This window comes from Antennarius striatus, chromosome 10, assembly GCF_040054535.1.
Source record: "Antennarius striatus isolate MH-2024 chromosome 10, ASM4005453v1, whole genome shotgun sequence".
Taxonomy (NCBI): domain Eukaryota; kingdom Metazoa; phylum Chordata; class Actinopteri; order Lophiiformes; family Antennariidae; genus Antennarius; species Antennarius striatus.
This window is the reverse complement of record NC_090785.1, coordinates 5,945,944-5,972,598: the sequence shown is the minus strand read 5'-3', so window position 1 is coordinate 5,972,598 and position 26,655 is coordinate 5,945,944. Positions and strand designations below refer to the sequence as shown.

The window sequence follows — 26,655 nt, the reverse complement described above, 5'->3', positions numbered from 1 at the left end:
AGAAGGATAGCTGTAGTTAAAGTCCTGTCAAATCCAGACTCTTAAACCATCTCAGTGTAAGTTTCTCCATACATTTTGAGAATAAATACCTCTTAAGGCAATTAATAGCATGGGCTGCTGTGAGGTTTATTTTTACATTTACCCAGACTGAAATCCATGCAACGGACAGAAGCTTTAAGGACTAACCCAAGCTATGCCACTTCATTCCTTGTTTACCAACCATGACATTGAGGATGCAACGTAGCACAAATGGCAGCAATTGTACCATTTAATAGTCATGTGCAACATCATTGCCTCTAAGTATGGTGTCTGCAACAGCTCAACATAGATTAATGTGAACATAGTAAGTGATCGACAACAATGTCATTTGCTCTGCAGGAAAGGGGTTAGGCCACCGGCTGCTAAAGCCACAAGTCAGTCCCTCAAGGGAAGGTTTTAGATTGGGATTTTGTGCTAGGCTAAGCATTCATTTCTCCAGGACTATAGCAGTGAAAATCCTCTGTGGTACAATTTAGGAAGCTAAAAAACACATTCGCAGCAAACGTAAGAATTCTGGATGCAATGACAACTAAATGGATAGCCAATAGGATTACATAAAGACATAAACATTCCCCTCAATGGGTTTGTTTCCGGTCCAAATCACACTCTCTGTTGTTCCTTTTTTTGCACGCCATAAGTAAAGCAAGTAGATCTCATGCCATCACAATTTATGTCTGTTTAAGGTGCTGTGTTAAAGGTCAACTTTGGTATGTGTTCATGAATAAAACACAAGCATGGCTCGTGGATATATTAAGGCAGGGTTCTATATGTTCAGCGGCACGGGCGAAAAGGAAAATAGCTGGAGTGATCGCCACAGCTGGAAACTTGACCTTTCACTTGGAACCTACCCATTAATCTACAAAGTTGAGATCAGGGTAGAGTGAGAGGTCTCAATGTGATGGGCGATAAAAGAGTTGACATTTTCAGCATTCATTTCAGATATCAGATAAGTGGCTATTCACAGATTATTTCTTTTCAGTCTTATTCTTACATTGCCAAATGTCAGTCATGCCACACTGACAGTAACTATAAGCACCTGGATTTTGGTGAATTTAGAGCATATTTTTAAGTTACAATGTACTCTTGCTTTGGTCTTGTTTAAGGCCAAAGCAAAGACCAGACCTTGGAGGGGAGCTGCTTGTCCTTGGCTCTTTGCCCCACACTGTTAAGTAAGAACACTGTGAGGAGCTTCTGAACCTGATTAACATGATCTCTGTGGAAGAGGTCTGAATGCTCAGAGAAAAGCTTGTGGTCATGTTCCCTTGCTAGTGGCCAAAAGAATGAGACCGTCGCTACAAGTGTCCCATCTCATCCACTACAATGATTGGAGGCAATTATGGAGGTGCCCGCATCTGCTTGGGATGCCTCCTGACTGCCTAATTCAGGAGGTTTTACAGCCTCACCCATCTGGGTGAAGACCCTAGAGTAGGACCAAGAACCTACTGGAAACATATCTTAATTAGAGAAAACCTTGGGGGTCCTACAAAAGGACCCCAAGGGGATAGAGATGGGGATAGAGATGTCTTGAATACTGAGCTTAGCCTGCTGCTGCCGTGGCCGAACTCAGATAAGCATAAGAAAATGGATGGATGGATGGATGGATGGATGGATGGATGGATGGATGGATGGATGGATGGATGGATTGACAGGTTTTTACCTTCATTTATATTTTTCACATGGATCTCTATGTTGTCAGAAATTTTTAAAATCAAATTCATCACTTACATCAAAAAATGTATACAATTTTTGTACAAACTGCTTGAAATTTTAATATAGCTATTTAGTGCCCATTCTAAATGTCTCCATATCTCATATCCAGCATCAAAAGTAAAGGCTCATTTATGTAGGTGATTCATCTGAATCAAATGCTGTTGGAAGTCAAAGGTCAAGAGATTCAAATATGTCAACAATAGAAGCTTTATTTATAATGCACCTCAAAATTACCAAGCAACAAACTACACAAACACAACTTTACAAAAAATGAAGGAGATCACGTGGGTGGTGTCATGACAGGAGAAGTACACACAGCGTACAGATTCTTTCCACATACATCTTAAAGCTCTGATGCCAGCAAACTGGGGGGCTGAGAAGGAAGTCATTCATTCATTCATTCATTATGCATTCATCTTCTTATCTGCTTTTGCAGGTCATGGGGGGTTGCTCACACCAATGAACAGTTTGGAGTAATCAATTCACCTAAGCTGCATGTTTTTGGAGGTGGGAGGAGATAATTCAGAGAGAACCCACGCAGATACAGGGAGAACATACAAACTCTGCACAGAAAGGACTTGAACCTGGAACCTTCTAGCTGTGAGGCAACAGCGCTACCCACTGCACCACCGTGCCACCTAGGAGAATGTCCTCTTCTTAAATTTCCATTTCTTAAATTGCCTCTCTCCGTGACCATCTCCGCTTTCCTCGTGTTTCTACACTCGCTACGCTCCTCCAGTCAGCTTCTCAGATTTCTGCAGCTTTGTAGAAATTAAAGACGAAATATGTGACAGCACGGACAAAGTGGAAGGTTACACCAGTGTCAGAGTATATTTTTAACATCAGAAACCTAAGCAGGCATAGCTAATAATCTGTTTCAATATGTATAATATTCCAAATGTCTCGACGTCTACTACAGGGATGAAAGCTTACCAGCTAGAGCACAGAACACAAAGAAGCATCATATTAATAACAACTGGTGTAAATGAATTATCAAACCGCAAAGCCTAAGAGGCTTATGCTTTTTTTGCAGTCCTTCATAAGAACAGAGAAATTCAATGCATCTTTAATAGCCATGCTTCAGTGTGGGAAGAACAAGGAGGTTAACCGTTACCCCATACAATGACTTAATCGACAGTTTTGCCACATAAAGAGAATAGAGTGACACCTCTGCTTGCTTTGGAAACACTGGATCTGCTGGGTGAAATGGCTCAGCAAGATGGATGACAGCAATAGAGGCAATTTGTTGGTCAGACACAAGGAGTGATACATCACGTTGTGCGACTGCCCTGAGATCTCTAATAAACACAGACTTTAATGGATCCATAATTTGTGGATACGCTGATCTATAACCTGAGACACAAATCTGAAAGACAACTGGAAGGTGTGAGATCGTCATATTTATTCTCTCATGTGGGAGGAAGGAACCTGTTCCCACAGAGAAAGAGATGAGGACTCTTAATCCCAGCTCTTTCTTTAACCTTAACCACCTGATCACAGGATGATTTCAACATTTGAATTTAGTAACTACTAGGGAAAATATAAAACTTCCACTACTACTCCTTTGTTTTAAATAAAAGGCAGAAATATAAGTAAGATCAACACAATCAGATCATCCCTATATCCTTTAGTGGAGGGAGCCCATCTCTGCTGACACTGAGTTAGGGGTGGGGTACACCCCGAATAGGTAACTGGTTCAACACAGGGCTGACAGACAAACAACTAGTTGTGCTGGCATTCACACATAAGGCGCTTTTGTACTGAGAAAGCTCCGTTCAAAACGATCCAAGGATTTTAATTCAGAATTTTCTTGAAAAGAAGTGTAAGAAGTGTTAAAAAACAAAACAAAACTTAGCAGTTCATTTACCAAATACATTGTACTGATCTTTGGTTACTTTTTACTGGTCAATAGTCACAGGAGGAGAAATGAATAGACTTAAAGCTATACATTAACTGATTCCTCATGCAACAAGCTTGGGCTTTTACTTGCAGCTAATTAAGCAAGCCTCTTAGCATATTAAATCAAAATTAACATATCAATTTTGCTCTTGGTCCCAGCCACCAGCTCCTCAACCCTGAAGCCCACCCTAATTATGCACTGGGTAACTATTAAAACAAAAGCTACTGTTCCTTTAAATCCTGGCTCATTTTTCATTTTTGGAGCTGGGAGAAACACATGAGGTGCAAAAAAAAAAAAAGAAGCCGAATCCAGATTGTCAGTTTAAAAAAAAAACAAACAAAAAAAACCCCTCGACACTCCCTTCTCAAGCACCAGCACGCTGACTGACTGACTGACCAATGCTGTCTGGCCGTGCGGAGCGGAGCGCCTGCTGTGTGGATGTTTGCAACCCTCTGGACTTGGAGGGAGGGGGAGAAGTTTCCCTGAAGACAAGCTTGGATCATTGAGAGAGACGATGCCTTTCTCCTCAAACCCAGTCTCACCAGCTGCTCTGTGGATTTGCTGATTTCCAAAATTATTTCCTACAAGTTATTCAACGGGAAAGAGGAGAGATTTTGAGCCAGAGGATGCTCCCACAGGTCATTTGGATTCTGTATGTCTTGTCTTTTTGCTTTTTCCAAGGAGGCTTTATCAGGTGAGGCGCGTTGATTATTCTCCGTGTGTTTGTGCGACTTATTTCCTTTTATCTACTGCTTGACATGAACTTTTCTATCATTGAAGTCAACGCTATACCTGATGCCCACATCGCGTCTCCCATTCCATGGACTTCCTGCCTTAACGCGCTCCTATAGTAGATACATTTTAAAATTCAATTTATTTATTTATGAAGAGAACAAAAACACCTTAAGCTACCTTCAATTAACTACCGATTTATTGAGTGTTGCCGCCACTTAATGTAGACGAAGACTTACTGAACCATGAGAAGCACCACTTTAAAAGACGTAAAGAAAAAAAAAATCCAGCATTTTACGCACGGAGCAAACTGGGATCCGTCCTCACAGTCTGGTGATCACAATTTGATATAACAGACTCTGTATGCAGTATATAAAGTCAGCGAATGCAAATGCTTTATAAACCTGTAATAAAAATCATAATTTGCAAAATCAAATATTAAAACCTTTTTTTTCTGGAGGAGCCCTGCCCAGTTCCAAAACTACCTGTGGAATTCTCGCGCACATTACAGGATAGCTGTCAAGGAGGTTTCATTATAATCTTCAGATTCCAGCGTGTGATATAATATTAAAGACAGAATTAAATAATTCACCAACAACATGTGAACTAATAACTCACTGAGAGACATCCTAGTCTTTCCTGAGTGGTATCGTGCATACTAAAGAATTGGCGTTTTAGATGAAAATAAAAGGTGAATAAATTATGTTCGAAAAATAGAGCACTCACTCACTCACTCACTCACTCACTCACTCACTCACTCACTCACTCACTCACTCACTCACTCACTCACTCTCTCAGTTTTGTCCCTCCCCTTTCATCATTGCCCTCTTTTCTCCCCCCCATCTCTCATTCTCACTGACAACAACTTTTATTTGCTGGAACACTTTCCTTATTTCATGCCCTGCCAACCTCAGGTGTGAGCAGAAGGGAATTAAGATCTGCATAATCCTGGAGCAGAAAGAGCTGTGACTTCTTGAACCCAGGGACCAGGAGAGGAGCTCTTAGCCAAGAGGCAGTCAACTGACAACATCTCCTCTGAGAAATTATATGGTCTTCAGCCAGCCTCTCTCCTCACAGGTGTGGAAGGTGCAAAAGAGGGGAAAACGAATCAAGGAGGTGTAACAGACAGAAGTTGATGGAGATGTGGAAGAAGGAGCGATGGGAATGGAACAAACTTGGATGAGGGAATTGGGAACAAGAAACTGAGAGGCTGATTCATTTAGCTGCAGGCAGCAGGGGGAGATTAGTAAAGTGGAGGATGGAGCTGGGAGATGGAGAAAAATGATTCAGATAGGACCAAGTAGATGAATTGGAGAGTGAGTGAGGACAGTGGAAATGTTGCAAAAGATTTGAAAAGGAGATTGTCGTGTAAAATAGTTCACAAGCTGGAATTGTATGATATGGATTATGGACTGAGCCTTTGTTGAGAAGAGAAAATGACAAATGGGAATGAAAGTTGTAATAAATAACCATGCTCACATCACCATCTGTGGGGGGGGGGGGGGGGGGGATGATGGCAGTGGTTTTAGGAGTTGTTTGTCAATGTGCGCGTGCGTGAAAGAGACAGCGTTTCATCCGGTATTGTTGTAACCCTTCAGATTTTTTAAGATTGTCAGGAAATCTATAGTTTCCTGAAGCTTTTATGTCAGCCAGTTTAGAGGAAAACATAATAATTAAATTGCCGTTCAGTTGAGAAACATGAGTGAGTTTGAATTTTATATTCTGACCGACTGTAGTGGTCATTTTAAAGCTGAAGTGACACGAGGTTTATCATGTAAAGGTATGCCTGGAATTCCAATATCAGTTCATCACACTGTGGCAGCTGGGTTTTGAAAAAGAAAAGAAAAAGACCATTTTTTATGTGCAGAAATTGGATTAGAGCAAGCAGTGTTTTTGTATCTGGTTGGGAAAATGTTCTTGTTTGAATTGAGAAATCAATGTGCAGAAATGTTCAGCAAGTATGATCAAACCAGAGGAAGTTATCTTCACTCTCCAAGAAATAATCCAAAGCTGTTTTATGAAAATTCTCTCATCTGGTGTGGTGTCATCAGCAAGTTGAACTGAAGTTATGCCAAGTGTTAACAGCAGGTGGACAAACCAGTTATGGTCAGTGGTTTTTCCATCTGTCCTCAATTTAATCTGGACCATATTCCACAACCAATACACGCTAACGTCTCCAAGCTTGAAAGACATATGAACCATAATAAGCATGTGTGACATCAGATATTTTGAATGCAATTTTATATATTTTTAAGTTTTCATTCAAGTGTGATTTTAAAATGTGTCTGAAGGATGATCTCTTGTCCGGAAAGAACATCTGGCCCATTCTACATTCAAGCTTTTCTAATGACAAATACATGTTTTCTGTTTCTGGGCTACTGCTTCACCGAGAGGCTCAAAATTACACATAACAACTTAACAATAACAACCACAATGTGAAGATCGCAATGGCAGACAAACAAATTATGTGAATGCACCCATATCTGGTCAGTTCATTGTGCTTCTGTTCCCTGGCAAAATGATAGTGAAGCATAGTGAAATGTATTTATGCAGTGGAGAGAACCACATCAAGGGTGCATGATGTCTTTGCCTCTGGTCAGAGAGACCATGAGTCAGTCCTCGATCAGAATATCTGCCCCATTGTCCAGTGAAACTGGGTCCCCATAAGCCTATGTATTGTGTGTCCACATGTATGTGCTTGTGAATAATAAAAGTATATATTTAGGGGTGGACTCCAGGATTTTCATTCCAACTGTAACATCTTCATTCAAATGTATTTGTGTTACCAGAAGTCAGAAACAGTAGCAAGTAGCAGAGTTATGGATAAAACCTCAAGTGATTCAAAGGTTTGAAACAATAGTAAACCCAGTTAACATATAAGAAAGTTATAAACACTTAATTGAGAGAATCTTAGTGTTACTGCTGAGGCACATGTGGATTTGCTTTAATGTGGTGTTATTGGGCTCACAGAAAAGCCTGATCTGAAAGTATAAAACCTACTTGAGATCAGCTTTTAAGGATCTTTTTGTTGTCTCATGTCAGGTTTCTTGGGTCCCAATGGATGCCCAATTAAGATGATGTGCACCGCATGTCACTTAGATGCTTTTAGTGTAGTGCTGTTTTGTTCATTAGCTGAAAAATGTTCAGCTCTAATAAAGTATTAACTTGGAAATATATTTTTTCAAGAATCAAAGAGCAAAACCCCTCTAGACTTCTGATCTCTAGAAATCTATGCGTAAACCTGAGAGCTCATTATTTTTAGTTCCACATCCCTGTTAACTCTGAACTCCAGTTAGCACATCTCGCTTACAGTGGAAGCTGTAAACAAACTTTTGGTGCACTATTTTCAATGACTGTGAAAATGATGGGCCTTGCTAATTGCTGCATTCCACTGTGGATGAATGCACCGTGTTACGGCTGCTACTTTGCTGGCTGATCATGTCCATTACAGACCCTGTGTGCGTGCGTGTGTGTATATGTGTGTGTGCGTGTGTGTGTGCGTCCTCTCTCACCCTCCCATCCTTCTATACTTTCTAAGACCACTGGGAAATCTCTCCAGCTGTGTTTCGACAGAGGTAGACAACAATTTGAATAGAGAACATGTAATTAGAAGCCATGGATGCTTGACTGTGATGATTGCTGTCTTCCATTTGCAACATGTACCTATATGGATATAGATAGGTAGTGCGGTAGTGCTGTCAGCTCCCATCACTATTGTATGGTTGAAATCCTCTGGTGAAATTTGCTTGTTTTTCTGTTACTTAGAGGTACATGCATTTGTAATATACTATGATATTTTCTTTCTATTATCCCTATGCTGCTTTTTTTGAGGTTGAGTGGCATTTTAATGGCTTTTTAATGTATAGCATTGGCCCTTTGTTGTCCACCACTGTAACCTTCCTACGGCTACATCCTCATAGTTATTAACTGATAATGGGTGCTGGTGTTGGAGGCAGTATGGCTTTCTCAATAGGCCCCAGGGGAAGTACCACTACTGGAGTTATTGCATCAAAAGAGACACATGAGAAAGCCGAATGCCAGCAGGTGAATCAGTGTATGCTTTACCCCAGAAAGAATCCACCTTTGCCTTAAACCAGCGTTTCTCAAATAGTAGGGCGCGGTGCAATACCAGGGGCGCTTGTGTGACCCTGGGGGACATGTTCTTTTTGCCGTACTAGAATAAAGTGTAATTGCACATCCACTACAGTAGTGAGCAGCGGTGCTCTCATTGTCAGGTGTGCACAGGGAGTAGTAGCTCGAGGAACTATGAAGAAGCATCAAGCGCAGGGCTTCACTGTGACTACAGTGGAAGACGAGGAGAGACCAGTGTGAATACTGTGTCTAGACATGCCAGCAATCATCCTGCTTTGTGAATGCTACTTCAGTAAACCAGCGAACTCTGTTAGCATCATATAAGGAGGCGTACCAAACTGCTCAGTGCAAAAAAACCATAGCAGAGGAGCTGAAACATTGAACAGAAGTTGAGAGTTCAGTATTAGGCTTCAAACCTGAAAAGCTGTACACTGCCTAAATGTGCTCATTGTAGCCATTAATCCAGATTTCCTCATTTTGATTAAAAAAAGAAAAAAATTAGCATAAATTGTTTTATTCATTTTTGTTGTGTAGCTTAAAGTGTTTTATATATTGTGTTCCTCAGTTAATGTTACTGAACCGAATTTGAATTTTTTATTATTTTTTGATTTTATTTAATTTTTTTTTTCGTTATCAAATGATGCAAGAAGTTGGTCAAAAATGTTTACAGTTTAATCAAGTTTTTTTTTTAATTTCAGGCTAATTGATGCACTTAAAACTTTTCTGTTTTAGATTAAAAAATAATGTTAATAAAATTATTATTTGTTATAAATTGAAGAATATTTCTTTTTTTTTCTTTAATGTTAATAAGGATACAATGTTATGCAGAGGTGTACTTATAACAATTTTATAGACAATTGATGCTGACTGGAACCAACATCATGACACAGCCACCATGGTGCAGCCTCACAATGCTGCATCTTTTATGCATCTCATGTAGAGTTTCACTATGTCTAATGGTAAAACTTGGTTTTTGATCTTCAATGAGAAAGGGACAGTCTCAAATCAAATGTGATAATGACATCTCACCAATGTAATTGTTATTATAATTATTATTGTTGTTGTTATTGTTGTTGGTATTTATTATTGTTGTTGTTATTATACACAGTGTGAGTATGAAACAACTTGCTCATAGTGTTCTTTTCATGACTTCTTTTGTTATCTTATGGGGTAAAATGAAGTGATGTTTAATGTTAGCAGATGTAAAGATTTTATTGACATTCACAGTCTGGTAATAGATGTTCTGTCTAAATGTAACAAGCTTTTGTGCAAAGATGTGATATAATTTGAAGAAGTTCTCTATTATTGGTTGTTTGCAACTGTGCAGTTGCCAAACTACCAAATTATGTAGTTATTAAGAAGTTGGTCAGCTCAGAAAGTGAGATTAAACTCACAGAAGAAGTTATTTGATATTCATCAAAAAATAAAGTCACAATGACTGCAAAGTGACTTGCAACATTTGTACTGTCATTTATAAGAAAAAAACAATCAAACAATGCTGCTCCATCTATCGCTAACAGAGGTGTTTGGTTGAACTGTAAGCAAAGCTATATTGCTTCCAATCCATTGTCAGATGAAACTGGGTTTGGTTTGGTTTGGTTTTTATCTGGTGCTGCATGTTAGTGTGACCGGTAGAGAATGTCCCTCCTGAGCCACCAGAGTTTGGTAGCAGTCAGCTCCTCACACCAATCAGCCAGGAAGTGGTATAAGCTGTTACCATGCTTCTCTTCTGGCTCAGGAGTTGATTGCTGCACATGCTGCTGTAAGTTGTCTTCTTTTTTATGTTAATGTGCTTTGAATGTTTTCTTAGATTTCTTTGTCACACATTAGGCTTTGTTCAGTGGCTTCCCTCCTGCTCACACAGGTGGATTCCTGGAAAGGGTTATTCCAGAGGATGTAAAAGGCCAATTTCTTTTGTGTATAAATTAGTTTATCTGGCAGAAGCATTATTCATTTAACCTGTTTTCTTTCATTATAGACAGATTGCCACTGCTGTTTTGTTTTTATGGTTTTGTTCTGCTCCACTTTGTTTGTTAGGTTATTGTGCCCTTTTGTAGTCCTTATTTCTTCTAGGCTTGTATTTACTTTGCCCCCAAGACGATATAATGGACTGTGGTTAGCAGTCTTGCTAACTTTTAACATGTTTTTTTTAATTGTCCTTTCGTTTGCATGAGTGCTGCGGGGCTGGTGACAGTGGGGTTATTCGGACGGTGGAGCTATCGGTGGTCGGGGTCCCTCGCTTCAGCTCCACACTGCACTTAGTTTGTGTGTGTAGTTGTAATTTTCGCACAGCCTTCACATTTGAAAATTTTTATCCCTTGTCTTTTGGTTTATGTTTGCTGTGTGTGTGTCTGACACAGAGCTTGGTGAGTGCTCTGGCCTAGATTGGCTCCCTAATTGCCGTCATCCTGGCCATCCTGCAGTGCTCATGCAGGTCATTGAGACCTGATAGGTCCTGATAGGTGTTTGTTGTTGATTTTATTCTTTTCATAAAGTGTGTAGTCTTGGGGGAAGATCTTTGTCTCTAAACATTATTGGACCGTCACTTGTGTCAACTTTCAATATCTGTGGCATGTTGGTGAGCTTAGACAAGTCTCACAATTTAGTCATTTGATGTTCTCAGACTCTATTCTGAGTCCTCAGTTTTGCAGTGGCTACATTCAGATCTTTGAAATGAGTTACAGCTCCTTTGAACCCAGTTACTTTTTGGTCATTACTTTGCAGAAGTGGTTTTTAGACGAATGAAGAGAAAGCTGAGATTGCAGAAACTCTAAGGCATGTTTTTACATTTGGAATCAAACGTTTTTAAAAGGCATACTTGAGATGGAAATCCTGCCACTTCACGCTCAAACATTGTAGTTTATCTCATTAGTAAAGTGTCATTTTATGTATTTTACTCGCATATTGTCAGATTATTTTACGCCACAGAAAGGAAAATGAATTGCACATCTAAATCAATGAGGTATAATTTACAGCTTCATAAAGTTTACCACCCTTATTTTGACAAGCAAATGTCTGTGATCACAAGGGAACCACAGGATTTGACCCGCTTTGAGGACACAATGTGGGTGTCTTCCGCAGACATGCAGACAAATGGCAGGAGCCTCAGTGGTCAAGCACCAAAGTGAGTGTCAGTTCAAGACGATAAAGAGATGTGTCTCGAGCTCTGTTACGAATTGTTAGGAAGCTTTTAGACCAGTGTGTGGTCTGAGATAACAAGGAACAAAGTGTGGTCATGCATGACTCATACTCCAGTCTTACCCCAGCTGCAAACATATTCAGTTCTTGGAGCATCAAGCCAGACAACAGACTTGTGTCCTCCAAAGAGCCATGGTAAAATGCCAGAGCACATTTTTCTTGACTACAGCTTCTCCCCAATGTCAATGTGACTTCAATAATTGATGTGATTAAGATTAGAGCATTGAAATGTTGGCTTACCTTGAAATGATCTTTTCAGCTCTTTACCCTAGTAAAGGCGATACTTTTTAAAATTTTAAGGCAATTGCAAAATACTAGAAACTACTGAGACCTTGTTTGTTCAACAACTTGATTTTGGCTTCATCACAGAAAGAAAGACTGGTTATAAAAGGTGCCCTTGCAAAATAAAATGCATGAATGACATTATTAAATAAACTGCATCGGAGTTTTTTGATGTTGAACATTGATCTAAGACATCTGGATGGGTTCATGGTTTGGTGTTTTCACTAAGGATATGTCAAAATGCAGACATAGGGATCAAACCACAAAACTTACTATTCGAAGGCATCCCACACTGATTTCTGAGCTGCAGGCGCCCTTTAAGTATTTAAACATTAAGTGATGCTGTTTTATAAAATTATAGCCCTGCTAACATAATTTCAGCAACTAACAACTTCTGAGAATCTGTCCTTTCAGTGCAAGACACATGCCTGCCAGGCCACCGATTGAGTCAGATTGAATTGAAGACTGGACAGAATCTAATTAACTCCATTACTTTTAGATAGATTATGTTCAGACTGTATTTTTTACAGAGACTGCCACTGTCAGAATGTTTCCTTGTACTTAATTATAAGAGGAGCAGAAGTAAGGTGTGTTACTTTTGCCCAGACATTTGATCATGTTTCCAACCCTTCATGATAGGATGTTTAATATCAGACACAACAGCAATAAAGTATTTTAGCCATGGAAAGATTATCTTTCCTTAAGACAAGACTGGCCACTCATTTAAAAAAAATACAGATGTTTATAAATGATCAGTGAAAAAAAAAAAAAGGCAGGCACTCGCGTGTTCTCAGAACAGAGAATCTGCAGCAACAAGAATGCAATGTGGTGCCTGTACTGAACCAATAACCACATTATTCTGAAATACAGCGTTGTACTGTTTAGTCCTGACCATTTTGAGTGAGAAAAGAAAATGGCAGCTGGCAGGGAACAAGTCCTGTGTTTAACAATTGGAAGGATCATGGTTAAAATTTGATCAGCTGTACTTTCTTTTTTAACATTTTGAGTGTGTTTTCAATCTGAGGGTACAATGTTGTGGTGGAGAATGAGCAGCTGAGGTACTCTGGACATTACCCCAAAAGTAGTGATTTACAGCAATGCAGTTGATTAAAACTCCAGAACGTAGCAATTTATAGCGGGCTGCACACTGGCTCAGTAGGTAACACAGTTGCTGCACAGCTAGAACGCTCCGGGTTCGATTTCTGTCTGTGTAGAGTATGTTTTCCCTGTGCGTGAGTTCTCTCTGGGTTCTTCCTCCCACCTCCAAAAACATGCAGTGTAGGTGAACTGGTCATGACAAATTGTCCGTAAGTGTGAGTGGTTGTTGCCTTTCATGTGGCCCTGTGATGAGCTGGTGTCTTATCCAGGATATACCCCGCCTTTTGCCCGAAGAAGATTGCAATCTTCTGGTCTGCAAGAAAAAGGCTAGATCCCTTGGTATTATTATCACTAGGATTTTATCCTTTTGAGAATGATCCTCCTTGTGATATTGTTCACCAGTGTGACCCAAAATATCCTTGTGTGTAGCAACAACGCTGTCCGAAGTTCAAATTGTTTTTTTTCCTGTTCAACTTGAGCACACCATTATATAATTGATGCTGCACTTCACCTGTCAAGGACGACTACTCATCCAACTAATGCGGGGGGAATGTCTGCCAGTGATTCGTAGGTCAGACTATATGGGATTTGTGGATATGCATGACCTGTGGTGACTCACCCTTGAAACAGCTTTGGTATTGGGTATAATAGACACCTGCAGACATCTCACAGCAAAAAAACATATCACAAAGTACGTGCAGAACTGTGAGTAGCAGTAGCTATAGAGCTATTTCTATGGAAAATAATCATGGAGGACCCTGCTGGACAGAGAGAAAGCTACGTGTTAATAAGGTAATCATGTGATAGTGTAGCTACTCTGCCTCACATAGAAGCAACCCATGCACATAATTGCCTTTATTTACAAATGGATTGGGTTTTTGGAATTCAGTTCCTATTCATGTGCATTAGTCATGTGATTCATCGATGTGGAAGAATTACACAAGAGAAGCTTGTGCTTCCTTTTTAAAGGGTTAAAAAGACATATCCCTGAACAACAGTGGACTAACCATTTACCACTTGACAAAGTCTTTGTTGCTCGTCGTGTATAACCTCACAGTTGAATGCAAGAAAAATAATAATTTGCTTTTTGTTTTTGGTGTTATTTTCACAGCAGCTAGGTCATGGTTTATTTTCGGAGTGACCCGTCTGTTAATATGTGCCTTCTCTCCGTGGATCATTTTGTATAGGAGTCATGAGGTTAATTGTATGAAGAAACATGTCCCTTGGGAAGGTTGTTTTGAGAGCTAGCACAATTTTACTATTGGAAGCAGTATGAATACAAACATACAACATATTAAATGACATATTAGAGTCTTTAAGGTGATTGTGGTTGGTTCTGAATATTGCCATCTTTATAATGCTTGTATAATACCTTTGAAAATGCTAGTGAAATGCTAAAATTGTGATATCTCTTTAATGTTTGTCGGAATCAATCTAAAGGTTTAGAATAAGAAAATATATGAATATTTTGGAAGTTCAACCCCAAAAGTGGTATATTTTGATGGTGAAAACCCATAATATAGTCCAACTGTGTCTTTGTTTGAGAGTTCTATTAAAAAGGTGATATTAATAATGGCTTTTGAAAGAGACCAGCACATAAAGTGAGCCTGATATGTGGTCCTGTAAATAACGTTTAGATACGTTTGTATATATAAGGAAACAGTGAGACAGTGCCTGGGGGGAAATATTCAACCATGTGTCTTCCGTTGTCTGATAGAGGCAGGGAAAGTGAAAACTACCAGACCTTAATCTATGAAGTCAGTCAGTCATTGTGTGGCTTCTCAGTGTTCCCCCCTCTAATCAGTCTGGGAGTATAATCAAAGATCAGGGAGAGTTCGATACTTGTGCATAGCATTAGTCATAGGCAATTATAGGCGACATGTCCAAAATGTAAACCAGTGGGTTTGGTTGAAGTGTAATAAATGTATACTCTTCGATTGACAGCTTCAGCCTGCAGTACTGGGCTGATAAATTATTGGTCACCATAATGACTGATTGATTGCAGCACAGTCATAATTAATGGTTTTGCTAATGTGATTTTGATTCATTTACAAACTAGATGAAGTTTCAGTCTAACTCCACTGTCCACTGTTTCATTTTGTCCAATCATATATTATGGAATCTGGCTTTTATTTGGCCAAACGTTGACTTGTTTCTGACGGAAGTTAAATCAGCTTGGACTGTATGGTCAGACTTATTGACACAAAGGAGGGTTCATAATGTTCTCCTACTTCATGTCCATAATTGCAGAGAACAAATTGACCTACAGCAGAGAGCTTCAGCCAAAGTGCTGCTTCAGTCAGTAAGCTGCCACTGATATGCAGTGGTCAGTCAAAAGGAATGGAAGTGGTATTTTTGTATTATTTCACCACTGTTACCTGGATATTGATGAAATTCACATACAGCAGAAAAGTGAATTGATTGTATACATGCAACGAGTGAATGGTGCATGGTTTTATGCAAACCCTGGGAATATTATCATCCTGCCTCAGCTGGTCTGACTCTTGGACTGTGTGGTCAGTATTTGTAGGAGATCAAGCAAAATCTGAGCTAATGCTGCATGCATTAAAATAAGTACAGCTACATTTGTAAAGGAGCCGTTTAAATTGAAACATTTGGATTCACTGCTGTAATTTATAGAACATTTATCATGCTTTCATTTGCATTCAACTGGATTTATATCATTGTACCACTATCACAGTAAATATTACCAAATGATAAAGCATATAACGCCTTTGTTGAAAGGAAAAACAGAATACCATTTGATTTCACTTTCCTTAACTCTTTTAATAAATATCAGCTCATGGGGTCTTTTTCTGTGTAAAAATCTACAAAAGCTTACTTTTATGCAGTTCCAGATAAGACAAAGCAAAAGAGCACAGGTTCAGAGTTGTGTTCAAGAGCGTTTTTGCTCTCAGCTTCTAAAAAATGGTTACTAGCTTCTCACTTTTTTCATATTTGCAGTTCTTATGCTAGACAACAAGCATACAGAAGTGCATAAGGTAGCCTAGTAGTTACCTTATGTTACTGAAGCTTTACTATACTGAAACTAACCAAAAAGCAAATGTTGAATGCTATGGTAACTTTTTTTTTTAGCTTTTATAGTACAGTATTTTTAAATGAAAATCTTTTTTTCCGTTGTTTTGATGACAAATCTTTTTCAACGTCTAGTATTTTTTGGTTTCACTTTCAGCTCCCTTTGAGGAACGAGGAGAAGAATGTGATTTGCATGCTTTCATACTAATGACAAAATTCTGAGCCTTTGGATCATAGGTCTGACTTCGAGCCACACACAATAATGCAGTTTTTAATGGGATTCTCACTGCTATAGTTCCCCTTCACTTGTCCACAACTGCCCAGCACTGTGTAAACATTAAACTAAAGCCTAAATGAACACAAAGAGTCTGACTATAGGTAAACAGCTTATTGATAAGACTTGAAAAGATGGTATTAAAATACTGATTAGAGTCAATTTAATGTAGTGGGTTTTTTCTTAATATCCAATTTCCTAATGCAAATTGGTTTCTCTTGCAGCAGACCTACTTGTATTGCATTTTTGCCGGCAACATTGGTTTCTATGTATGAAGTCATTAAACATTGAAGTAAATACTTTCTATTTCCTTTGCATGTTTATCCTGGCTGTTAATGCCAGCCTGGAAGGGTTTGGTTGCTGCATGGCCATCTTAGCATTAGCAGGCTACATTTCTACAGAGATTAAAAGTTTACCCCGAGTTGATGCACATCAGCTACACTTCATGATCCATTTATTATTCCATGGCCAGAGGGTTTTGAGTTTGTTTGGCAACAGAGACATGTCACTAACAGAGTGGGAAAGGAATAGCAGGAGATAGATGCACTTTTATCTTTCAGGTTGAAATTTTAATATTAGTGTGGTGAGAACAAACATACTCTCTACACTCTAGGTGAGAAAAGAAACAGAGGTATGTCATGTGTGGTTTCATGTAAATGGGTAGAACAGCCATCAGTCACATCTCAGCGACATGTGTCAGCCTAATTCTGAAGTCACTGGCTTAATGTAAAAGACCATTAGTAACCTGCCAACCCCACCATTTAAGTTTAAAGCCCACAGAGGCAATAGGCAGGTCTGTTTCCATGCAGCTTTTCTTGTCAGGGCTTTTACACTCCAGTAAGTGCTAATGTTTGTATGCTCAGCAGTTCTCTTTGTCATCGGAAGTTATTGTATGGGAAATATTTACACTTAGTATTGCATAAAGTGAGTCTTTTGATGACTATATCGGCATCCCAAATGCTTGCGAATAAAATTAATTTACCTTTTGGACTGCTTATTCCGCTTTTGCGGGTCACAGGAGTTGCTGGTCCTATCCCAGCTGACTTACGGGGGAAGAGGCTGGGGACACTCCGAGCGCAACACCAGTCTGCCATGGAGCCACACAACCGATAAAAAAACACTTACGCTCACACTCACACCTAGGGGCAATTTGGGATGATCAGGTCACCCAAGCTGCATGTTTTTGGATGTTGGAGGAAGCCAGAGAACCCTCGCAGACATGGGTAGAACATACAAACGCCGCACAGAAAGGATTCCAACCCAGAACCTTCTAGGTGTGAGGCCATTCCGTCCCGAATTGAATTCACGTAAATAAAAAAACAGATTAGAATGAAAAAATATTTCTTTTGAAGTATTCTGGTGTATTACACTTTTAACAAGTCATGTGTTGATACAAATCAAAAGGCCAGTTAAAGCTTCAACTCCTTGTCAATGGAAATCAGAAGTTTATCAGTGCAAAAACAAACCAAATCATTTTTGAAAAATTAAAGACAATTTTTTTCATCCTTTGGTTAATTATCTTGGTATCTTTATTCTTTGCATTTCATACCACTACTGGTTTCAGTAGTGGTGGAAAACAAACTGCCTGTTCAAGTAATGTCTCCAGCTTGGCTCTCATTTTTTAGTCATTAACTTGTGTAAACATCCCATCTGTCCTCTTTTCACGCTTCCTTTTCATCAGCAGTCCTAACTGCACAAGTCTGGGTATTAGCCAAGTATGTTGGGATTTCTTGTGATTTTGGAGAGGATAAGAGAGCCCCAAAGTGTCTCAATCAATCTCGCTCAAGGTGAAATCACAGTAACATTCAGTTGATGTTGAGTTATCACATTGTTGTCTACAAAATGTGAAACTTGAATCAACAACGCATGTTCTTTTTTTCTTTTCTCAATTATTTGTCTACAGCTACATGTAACACTTAAAATTTGGTGTTTTTGTTTTACCCTAAATTAAAGCCCAATTCACCATAATGACATTTCATATCCACATCATTTGTTTGAGACATGTGGCTGGTGAAACATTTCAAATGAAGGCAACACAACGTTTGCTCTTCCCTCTACTGTTTACTTGCCTGCAGATATTGCTTTGCTGTTGCTGATACTTCTGAACCAGCTGGAACTACTATCGGAATTTAAATTGAATTAAATGCTACTATAGAAGGCGTGTGCTCTCCAACTTTTAAAGTTTGGACTGACTTTTTGTGTAGGTCTTTCTGGTGTTTTCTTTTAGGAGCACCACTTATAGCAGTTCATGTAGCCTAAGCTTACCGCCCAGGGTTGGATTACCATTCCCTGTAGAAAGAAATCTAATTATTCAGAAACCACATATGTTGTAACACTGTATATACATATATATATACACACACACACATAATATGGTTTGTGAGGAGGTGACTACTGAATGAGGATAACGCTGCTGTCCATCTCCAGCCTCCGGGCAGGCGCATCAAAGTAATCTTTTGCAGTCAGTATCACCCCTTCTCTCAATGAAGAATCCTCCTAGTCTTGTGTCACTGACTGACAAGAGACAACCCGCGCTGATATCAGATCTCTGACATGGAAAAGATGGCCAGAATATAGAGAGGCTTTTGGAGACATCTGGAGAATAGGGAAGGCTAATGGTGCTTTGTGTTATGTCCATCTCCTATGGGGAATAAAGTAATTTCCTGAGCTTTTATCAGAGCGCTGTTCAAACTGACACTGTTGGAAACCTTGTGCTCTTGGGAGGGATACCACAAAGTAAATGCAGAGCATGTATATTTTGCACCCTTGCTAACGGGGTTATAATTTCAGTCAGATTTGTTATTTTCTGTTTACAGAAAGACAATTGGCTGAATTGTCATTCAAAATAAAAGAGGAGGATTAAGAGTACAAATGTCAAAGTCTACCACACACTTCTAGTATCAATTAAGAGGCAATGTTGATGCTACACACTACTGACATTAATATACATTATATATCCTTATATATCATTATATCAAGACACACCCCAGTTATATACAGAAGATAAACCAATTCATATAATGTTGGATTAAAAAAAGTGAAGCATGCCCTCATTAAAAAGAATGACAGAAGAGTAAAATCATTGATTATCTTGATCTGTCAGTATGCTGACAGGATCAATTACTATCTAATTTTAATGTGTGTTTTCTTCAAGTAATCCACATAGACACATAAAACAGTATATGAAGTTCCTGCAGTTTGTGTATCCTAAGATTCATTAGTTATCCAACAATAATTAAGGTGTTGGATAACTAATGACATCACATCGAAGCATTTAAGATACTGAAAAAACCCTGGTCAATCGGCCAGGCAACCACATTAAAATAATACGAAATATCAATGAACATCAAGAAATCACCTGGAAAGCTTACTCACAGCAGAATATGAAAGGCAGTGTAGCCTAAGGGGACCAGCAGACTCCAGTGAAATCCTCATATGGGTTCTAAATCGGAAAATGTAATCCAGTACATAGGGTGTGGATGATTATGCGTATAGCCTACATGTGGGTTGGGATGAGCCGATCATGCATCACTAAACCAGACGTATTGCGGTTGACTTCTTGCAAATTCATTATAGAGAAGTGGAATGTTGACCTTGGCAGAGGTACATGCTCTATGTGCCCCAACTAATTTTTTTGTTATACTTGTCGTCAGTTTGATAGAGATCTGCTGCAGTTTACTCACTATTGATTCAAATTTCACTAATGACAATCTAAGAGCATGTGTTCAATATTTTGCGTTGAACAGTATCATCTTTCCGTGCTTCATTTTTATCCTTTACATCTTGTTAAAGTTCTAACTTTAACAAGTTAGAACTTGTTAAAGTTAGAAAAAAAACTTTTCTTCCAGTTTATGTAACAGTTTGTTATTTTCTGCATGTTGTTCTGCAAGGAGTTATTTTGAGTTGTGGTGGGTGGTGTAATGTCTTAAAAGGTTAAATTCTCAATGAGTGGCATCCTCGTCAATCCACTGTCCTACATCTATGGCATTTGAGGGACCAAAATACATTTGTCTGTTGAAACTGTTGGCTCAGAAAATGCCAAGCAGCAGCTGTGATGACTCAAGATCAAAATATTGATTGATGGCTAAGATTACACTGTTACAATCCCTGTGACAGCATTTTTCAAGAGTTTTCACACAATGTTATCTAAAGTAAGCTTACATTCAAAGCGAAGAGCTTTCTCAAAATGTGATCCTGAACATGTATGACATTTCTGTATATATCTCTGGGAAACAAATTTCAGTTCCGCACATTCTCTAAGTTCTAAATGTAAAAATATTTGAGATGAGCTTAAAAAAGAATATTTGGTAGGTGATGTGTGTGGGCTGAACAATCCATACTGCCGTGATATTTTGACAGCCGATGTACCAATTAAAAGTTGTAGAAGACAACTGTTTTCTGCAGTTTTAATCATGCAGCGCCAAGAACGAGAGAAGATAAAAGAATAGAATAACAGAAGGATACAGTATTACATTTCACTAAAGTATGACTTAGTGTGCAAGTCACTAGACGAGCATCTATTAAGACTACAGAAGATTAGTTGAAGCTTCATTGGAAAAACCTTGGGTGGTAGTTGAAGATCAGTGTAGTCAGAACAGGCATTCATGAACATAAATCTGTCACCAAGCAGTAGCTCATTGTACCCTTGTCATTACTGTGGCACACAAGTCTAGAAACATTTCTTCTGCTGGGTACTCCGGATATGTCAAGCCACACTCCCACAAGATTAAACATTGCATTACAAATCAGATTATGAATGATCGTGGCACAGTTTTGATTTACTAGAGGGTGGCGTGGATTAATTCAACATATAAACCCAATATATAAACCCTGTGTGTGTGTGTGTGTGTGTGTGTGTGTGTGTGTGTGTGTGTGTGTGTGTGTGTGTGTGTGTGTGTGTGTGTGTGTGTGTGTGTGTGTGTGTGTACATACATTTATATACCGATTTTGACTCCACCAATGGAATTATGTGTGACTGCAAAAGATCACATATGCCACTGACAAAAATAGAAAGACAGGACAGGAAGGTAACACAAACCTGGTAAATACCACAATTCCAAATGGGAATAATCTTCTTTAAGGTATGCTTGATCTACCAACTATCTGTTTTATCTTGTAGCTGTAAAACTCTTGTGTCCAAACGTAATATTTATTGTATACTTGTGGAATTACATGTGTATGATGTAGTTTATTTCTAAGCTAACCAGATTTGCTTATTTCTGCATAACTCAGTCTGCATCTGTGTTTCCATACCTGGAGGTGTCACCATACAGGAGTGGCAGTGGTCATGCCATTAAAGATAAATGTGCAAGGGTAAATTGCAGTGTGCTCTAAATCCCATTTCCCAATGAGCCTATTGATCAAAAGGGGACAGCAGTAGCCATGGGCCATTATATACAGTACAATGAAAACAACAGCTACTACAGGTCATTAGAGACCAAAAAAATTACATGTCATTCTATTACCATAAAGCATGCTGTGGTTGGAAGTATTTCGGTCAAAATATTGTCACTGGAATGAGTCAAATTATGTAGTCTTAGTAGTGTCTGATAAAAACATTACACTGAATTTCCAAGAACCCTGTATTCTCCCTCAGGAAGATGCCCTTTTGTGAGGGCAATAGTGAAGGCTCAAGTGGGTATGAAAGGCAATTTGATAATTGGAAAATTAGAACAATGTGTTTCAACAGGCACAGAGAACAGTTATGATCCATTTTCATTACATTAATGTCATTAAATGTTACTAAGGTCACGGATGGATGTCTAATTCCTCTGATATCTCCAGTGCTTGCTTGTAGGGAATCAGGAAACAGTCATACTGTGACATGATGTGTTTTTTCTGATCACCAGCTTCTTGATGAAAAAGCAATTAACAGAATATGTTTGTGCTCCATAGGAAGAATCCCATCCCATTCCGCAAGGCATAATTTTGATCATTTATTTTCACACATGCAGAAAGAGATTACTTGCAGGCAAAATGTGTCCTTGTGTTTATAAGTGAAAACACATTAAGTTGTTATTGCTCATCTCACACAAATCTACAGGCAATCATTTAGCATTTATGTCATCCATACTAGTCGAAGTTTACAATGTCGTATGAAACAGGCAGAAGCCAGTAGTTTTAGACTTTAAAAGATGTTGGTCTGTTTTGAGCACCATCCATTTAAGCCTAATGCATCAGATATGGAGTATCAGCAACAGTTTATTGTTTGTTAGGGTAATTAGCACATAGAAATATTCCAGTAAACCCATATAAGTGCTGTAAAGTTCAGTGCTGCATGAAAACCATAAAACCATGAAGCTACCAACATTTCCTCTACAATGATACACTGAAATATATACAGTATATAGACTCAAACAAAAATAGTCCATCTATATCATCCTCTGTGATCCACTGTCTGTGCTTCCATTGTATATTTAAATATCTGACTGTGTTCCTGATGTTCTTGGGTATCAAAACGTTGGCAGTGAGTGTGTTGTGCCATGCTAACATCAAGGTATAGAGCGGGAAGATGGGATCTGTGGTAGCTGAGTCAGGTATCAGATCCCATCACATGCATCCATGGGCATCTTAGAACTTGGAAGGTAGTATATAATGTATATAACTCATCCTGCCTTTGAGCATAACATCGCCATTTAATTCTAAAAACCCTTGCATTGAAAATAAACAAAATGTTTTTTATGAACAGGGCTCAGTTTGAGCATTTGTTGAGGCTTTTCTTAATTTTTGATGTGGGCTTTGCATATTTCTAAAGTTACAAGTCACAGTGTTAAAGAATATTTTACTCTTCAATCCATTCATTAATAAAACTGAATCACCCAGGCTCCATTTTTGGTGAAAAATAAATTTGAAATATTTCTATTATTTTTGCATAAACTAGCTAAAAAACCCTGCAAATGCAGACAAACTGAAAAGATAACATAACCTCCTTGGTTGACAGTGTTTGCAGCCGAGTTTATGGACAAATCTGGCTGCTGCTGAAGGAACAAATTGGAAAACAAGGCAACCATGACTAACACTGGTCCATGCATCCCATGTTTTCAGAGAATTACTAAATGCTTTGTCCTGAACCGTTGATTGTGTGTGCACATTATTTGATGAAAATGAATGGCCGGAGGAAATTTTCTGTCCAAGGCCAGTTGGCGTAGAAACAAAATTAAATATAGCTTACCTTTTCAAATAACTTATATGTAAGTCACTGATCTAGTGTTTGCCCTAGCAGTGGTTTCCTCTTGTGGCAGCAGAGAGAGCAGAGTGGTGATTTGAGACCACTAGATAATGAACAACTGTCATGTAAAATCAAGGCAGAGTAGAAATACTTGATTCTATGCGATTATTTTCCAGTTCTCTCTGGAAAATATATATTAAGACTGAAACCATGTTTTTACTGTCCAATTTAACTTTTCAGAGAGACTTACATAAAATTACAATGTTGAAATGATGTAGTATAATACTGGATGGCATACTGAATCTTCAAAGTTCAACATCCATACCTGTGAATTTACAACTTTGACTTGGGTTTACTTACAAAGCCAAACAAGGCAGTCACAGCCTGCAACATCCCACAACTTGCCATGACCTACTTCCAGGGTAGGACAGGATATCCTGATAGTATTGAGAAGTGCATAGCTTTAACTTTTCAGGGTAGGTCAAAGCTATAAGCACTAGCTCTAACCATAAATCAAAGCTATATGCATAGGTAGATCAAAACACTGGCTTTGATCTATGGTCTTACACTGGCCTTGTCTTTCTATTTTATCCAGTTCTTGAGTCTACAAAAGTTGAAATTTGATCTTGACCTAGTTTTCTCAAGCTCGTCATCTCTTTTTCATCCCCTTTGCCGCCCGAGTAATGTGCTTTTTGTTTCATCTCTCTATCTGCAACGGTTGCGAAGATATTTGGTGGACATACTAACGGACAGACAAAAGGACAAACTGACGAACACACTGACGCTTACAATACATCACCACTTTGAAGCGGGATGTAATAAAGTCACTAACAAGACAGTGACTGCCACAATGCTATTGTGGGACAGGAAAGAAAGTTACATATTCTCGACAAGAGTCAGACAGCTGAAATAAAAGGGATGTAGTGGGAAGCCAAAGGTCAGGCTCATTAAATGTCACCAAAGAGCATCTTAATAATTGAATCATTCAGGCAGAACCACATAATCCACCTTTGAAGGGTTCAGAGGAGCCACTTGAGGCCACACTTGTGGATAATTCTGAGAGTTTTTAAGTAGATTGACCTCAAATGACTCAGTCTAAATACAGGTACATAATTCTTCATTTAACAGTCTACAACAGTCAGAACTGAAGACATTTACTTCTGAAATGCCTCTAAAACTGCTCAAGGTTCATCACACCAGGCTGTAAATTCCTGATGGGTTTGTGCTAGGAACACAGGAAAATTCAAATCTGTTATATGTATGTAAATATTGTTTCAGAACTGTTTCTTCTGTCTCCCCCTGCATGTTTTAAGAGGATATTATATCAGGGTTATACTAAGAAAAACAAACAAAAAATAATATCAACTGGGCTTGCTGAAGCTTGGTTCAGATACTTAAATTCCTGTTGGAGCAGAAAACAAACAAATTACAAACAAATGGGAGCTGCCCCCAGGTGTGAACAGTTGTTGTGGTTTCTGGGAATGGAGGTCAATACTAAGGCTTAGCTGTAGACCTCCCTACAAAGCGCTTGCAACAAAAAAAAGAGCAGGATTAGCTATACTCTTTACTCTACAAAGCATTCCCGGGGTCGTCTTCTTCCTGAGGGTTTTTTTTTTTTTCTTCACATGAACAAGCAAAAATTACAGTACTCCTTTCTATTTGCTACACTTGCTGTCAAAGTGCCCATGCAGGTTAATAGTTTGGAGGACCTTAGAATATAAAGTGTAAGGAAAAAAAACGAACTGTCTTATAGACCAGACTGTCTTGGGAAGACTGAGGACCTTGACTATGGTGAAGTCCTTTGTTTCTATTCCTTTTCCTCAATGTTTCTTGAAAACCTTTTTTTTTTTTTGTCACAGTCATTTGTCTCTAAAACCTTGTGACCACCTGTCAGACAAGTCACACATGCAGAGCTGGCAGCGTAATTGATCATTTTCTTTCTATGTGTAAATGATGCATTTGATATGTGTGACTTTAGCCAGAAGCTGCACAGTCCAGAGGGAAGCTTGATGATGTAAGACAGCAGAATGCTTCTCTTCCTTTAAACCAGTGCTTCTCAGTTATTTTCTGTTACGCACCTACTAGCAAGAAGAAAACAATCCCTCGCTGGTTTACTGAAGTAGCATTCACAAAGTGGGATTATTGTTGGCAATATTTGGAACATTTTTGCTGAAAAACTCCAGCTACTTATCAGCGTGATTGGGGTGTAATGTCTTTAAGTGTCACCCTAATTTATTAGGCTTCATGCTGTCCGCTACTAGCATTTTTAGACACAATAAACACTCCAGTCTGTCGTCACAAAGAAGGCCAGCGCTACAGATACTTCTTCATAGGTCCTCGAGCTACTACTCCCTGTGCACACCTGAAAATAAGAGCACTACTGGCAATTCCTGTAGTGGATGTGCAATTACACTTTATTCTAGTACGGAAAAAAAAGTATCTTCCCCAAGGTCATACACTCCAACTCCCTGGCTTCATTGGGCGTGTCCCACTATTTGAGAAGCTTTGCTTAAACATATTTTGCTTAAACAATTCCAGAAACATTCTTCATGGATGGCAAATGTTAGGTGGTTTGCATGAAATATTTTGTCTTGGCTGACATTATAAAATGTAAGAGTTGTTTTAGAATTGATTACGACAAGTTTTTTAAAAATTCCTTTCATTTTGTTGTGTGTTAAACAATGCAAATTCATCTAATGAAGGAGATACACGTATTGCTCCTGTCTCGATTATATTTAGTCTAAAAGCTTCATTTTTCCCTAGGGGGAACCTTGGTATAACATGTATACAGTATGTTTGCTTCCCAATCCTGGTTGCTGGTTGCTGCAAGGAAAAAGCCTGCAGCAACCAGTACAAGTTCAAAGGTAACAATATTTATTTGAACTTCAGGGGGAAAAAAGAATCCAACAGGACAAATAATGAGGCAGAACCTGCCTCCAAATAAGGAGTGAAGACGCACCTGTTTCTAGTTCTCTCATTTCTGTTGAAGAGAGAAAAGTGACAGACCAAGGAGAGGAAACGATATACAAATAATATGCAAGCCAAACTTGCATGACCCACAGGGTCATGTATTCACAGCAAATTTTCTGGGTGAGCCTGCAGCGGTCAGTCTTGGTTCAGTGAATT

At 38.8% G+C, this 26,655-nt stretch overlaps 1 protein-coding gene across 2 annotated transcripts in view; it reads left to right on the top strand.

The window, feature by feature from the left end:
• The first annotated feature begins 3,714 nt into the window (after window positions 1–3,714).
• Window positions 3,715–26,655, top strand: part of glra4a (glycine receptor, alpha 4a) — a 42,065-nt gene continuing 19,124 nt past the window's right edge. The window contains exon 1 of one of the 2 annotated variants that reach the window (XM_068325546.1): window positions 3,715–4,343. In XM_068325546.1, coding sequence (XP_068181647.1) covers window positions 4,276–4,343 — 68 coding nt within the window. In that variant the 5' untranslated portion in view covers window positions 3,715–4,275. Of the gene's footprint in view, window positions 4,344–10,210; window positions 10,236–26,655 lie in introns of those variants that run through there. The other variant, XM_068325547.1, reaches the window with a different exon arrangement.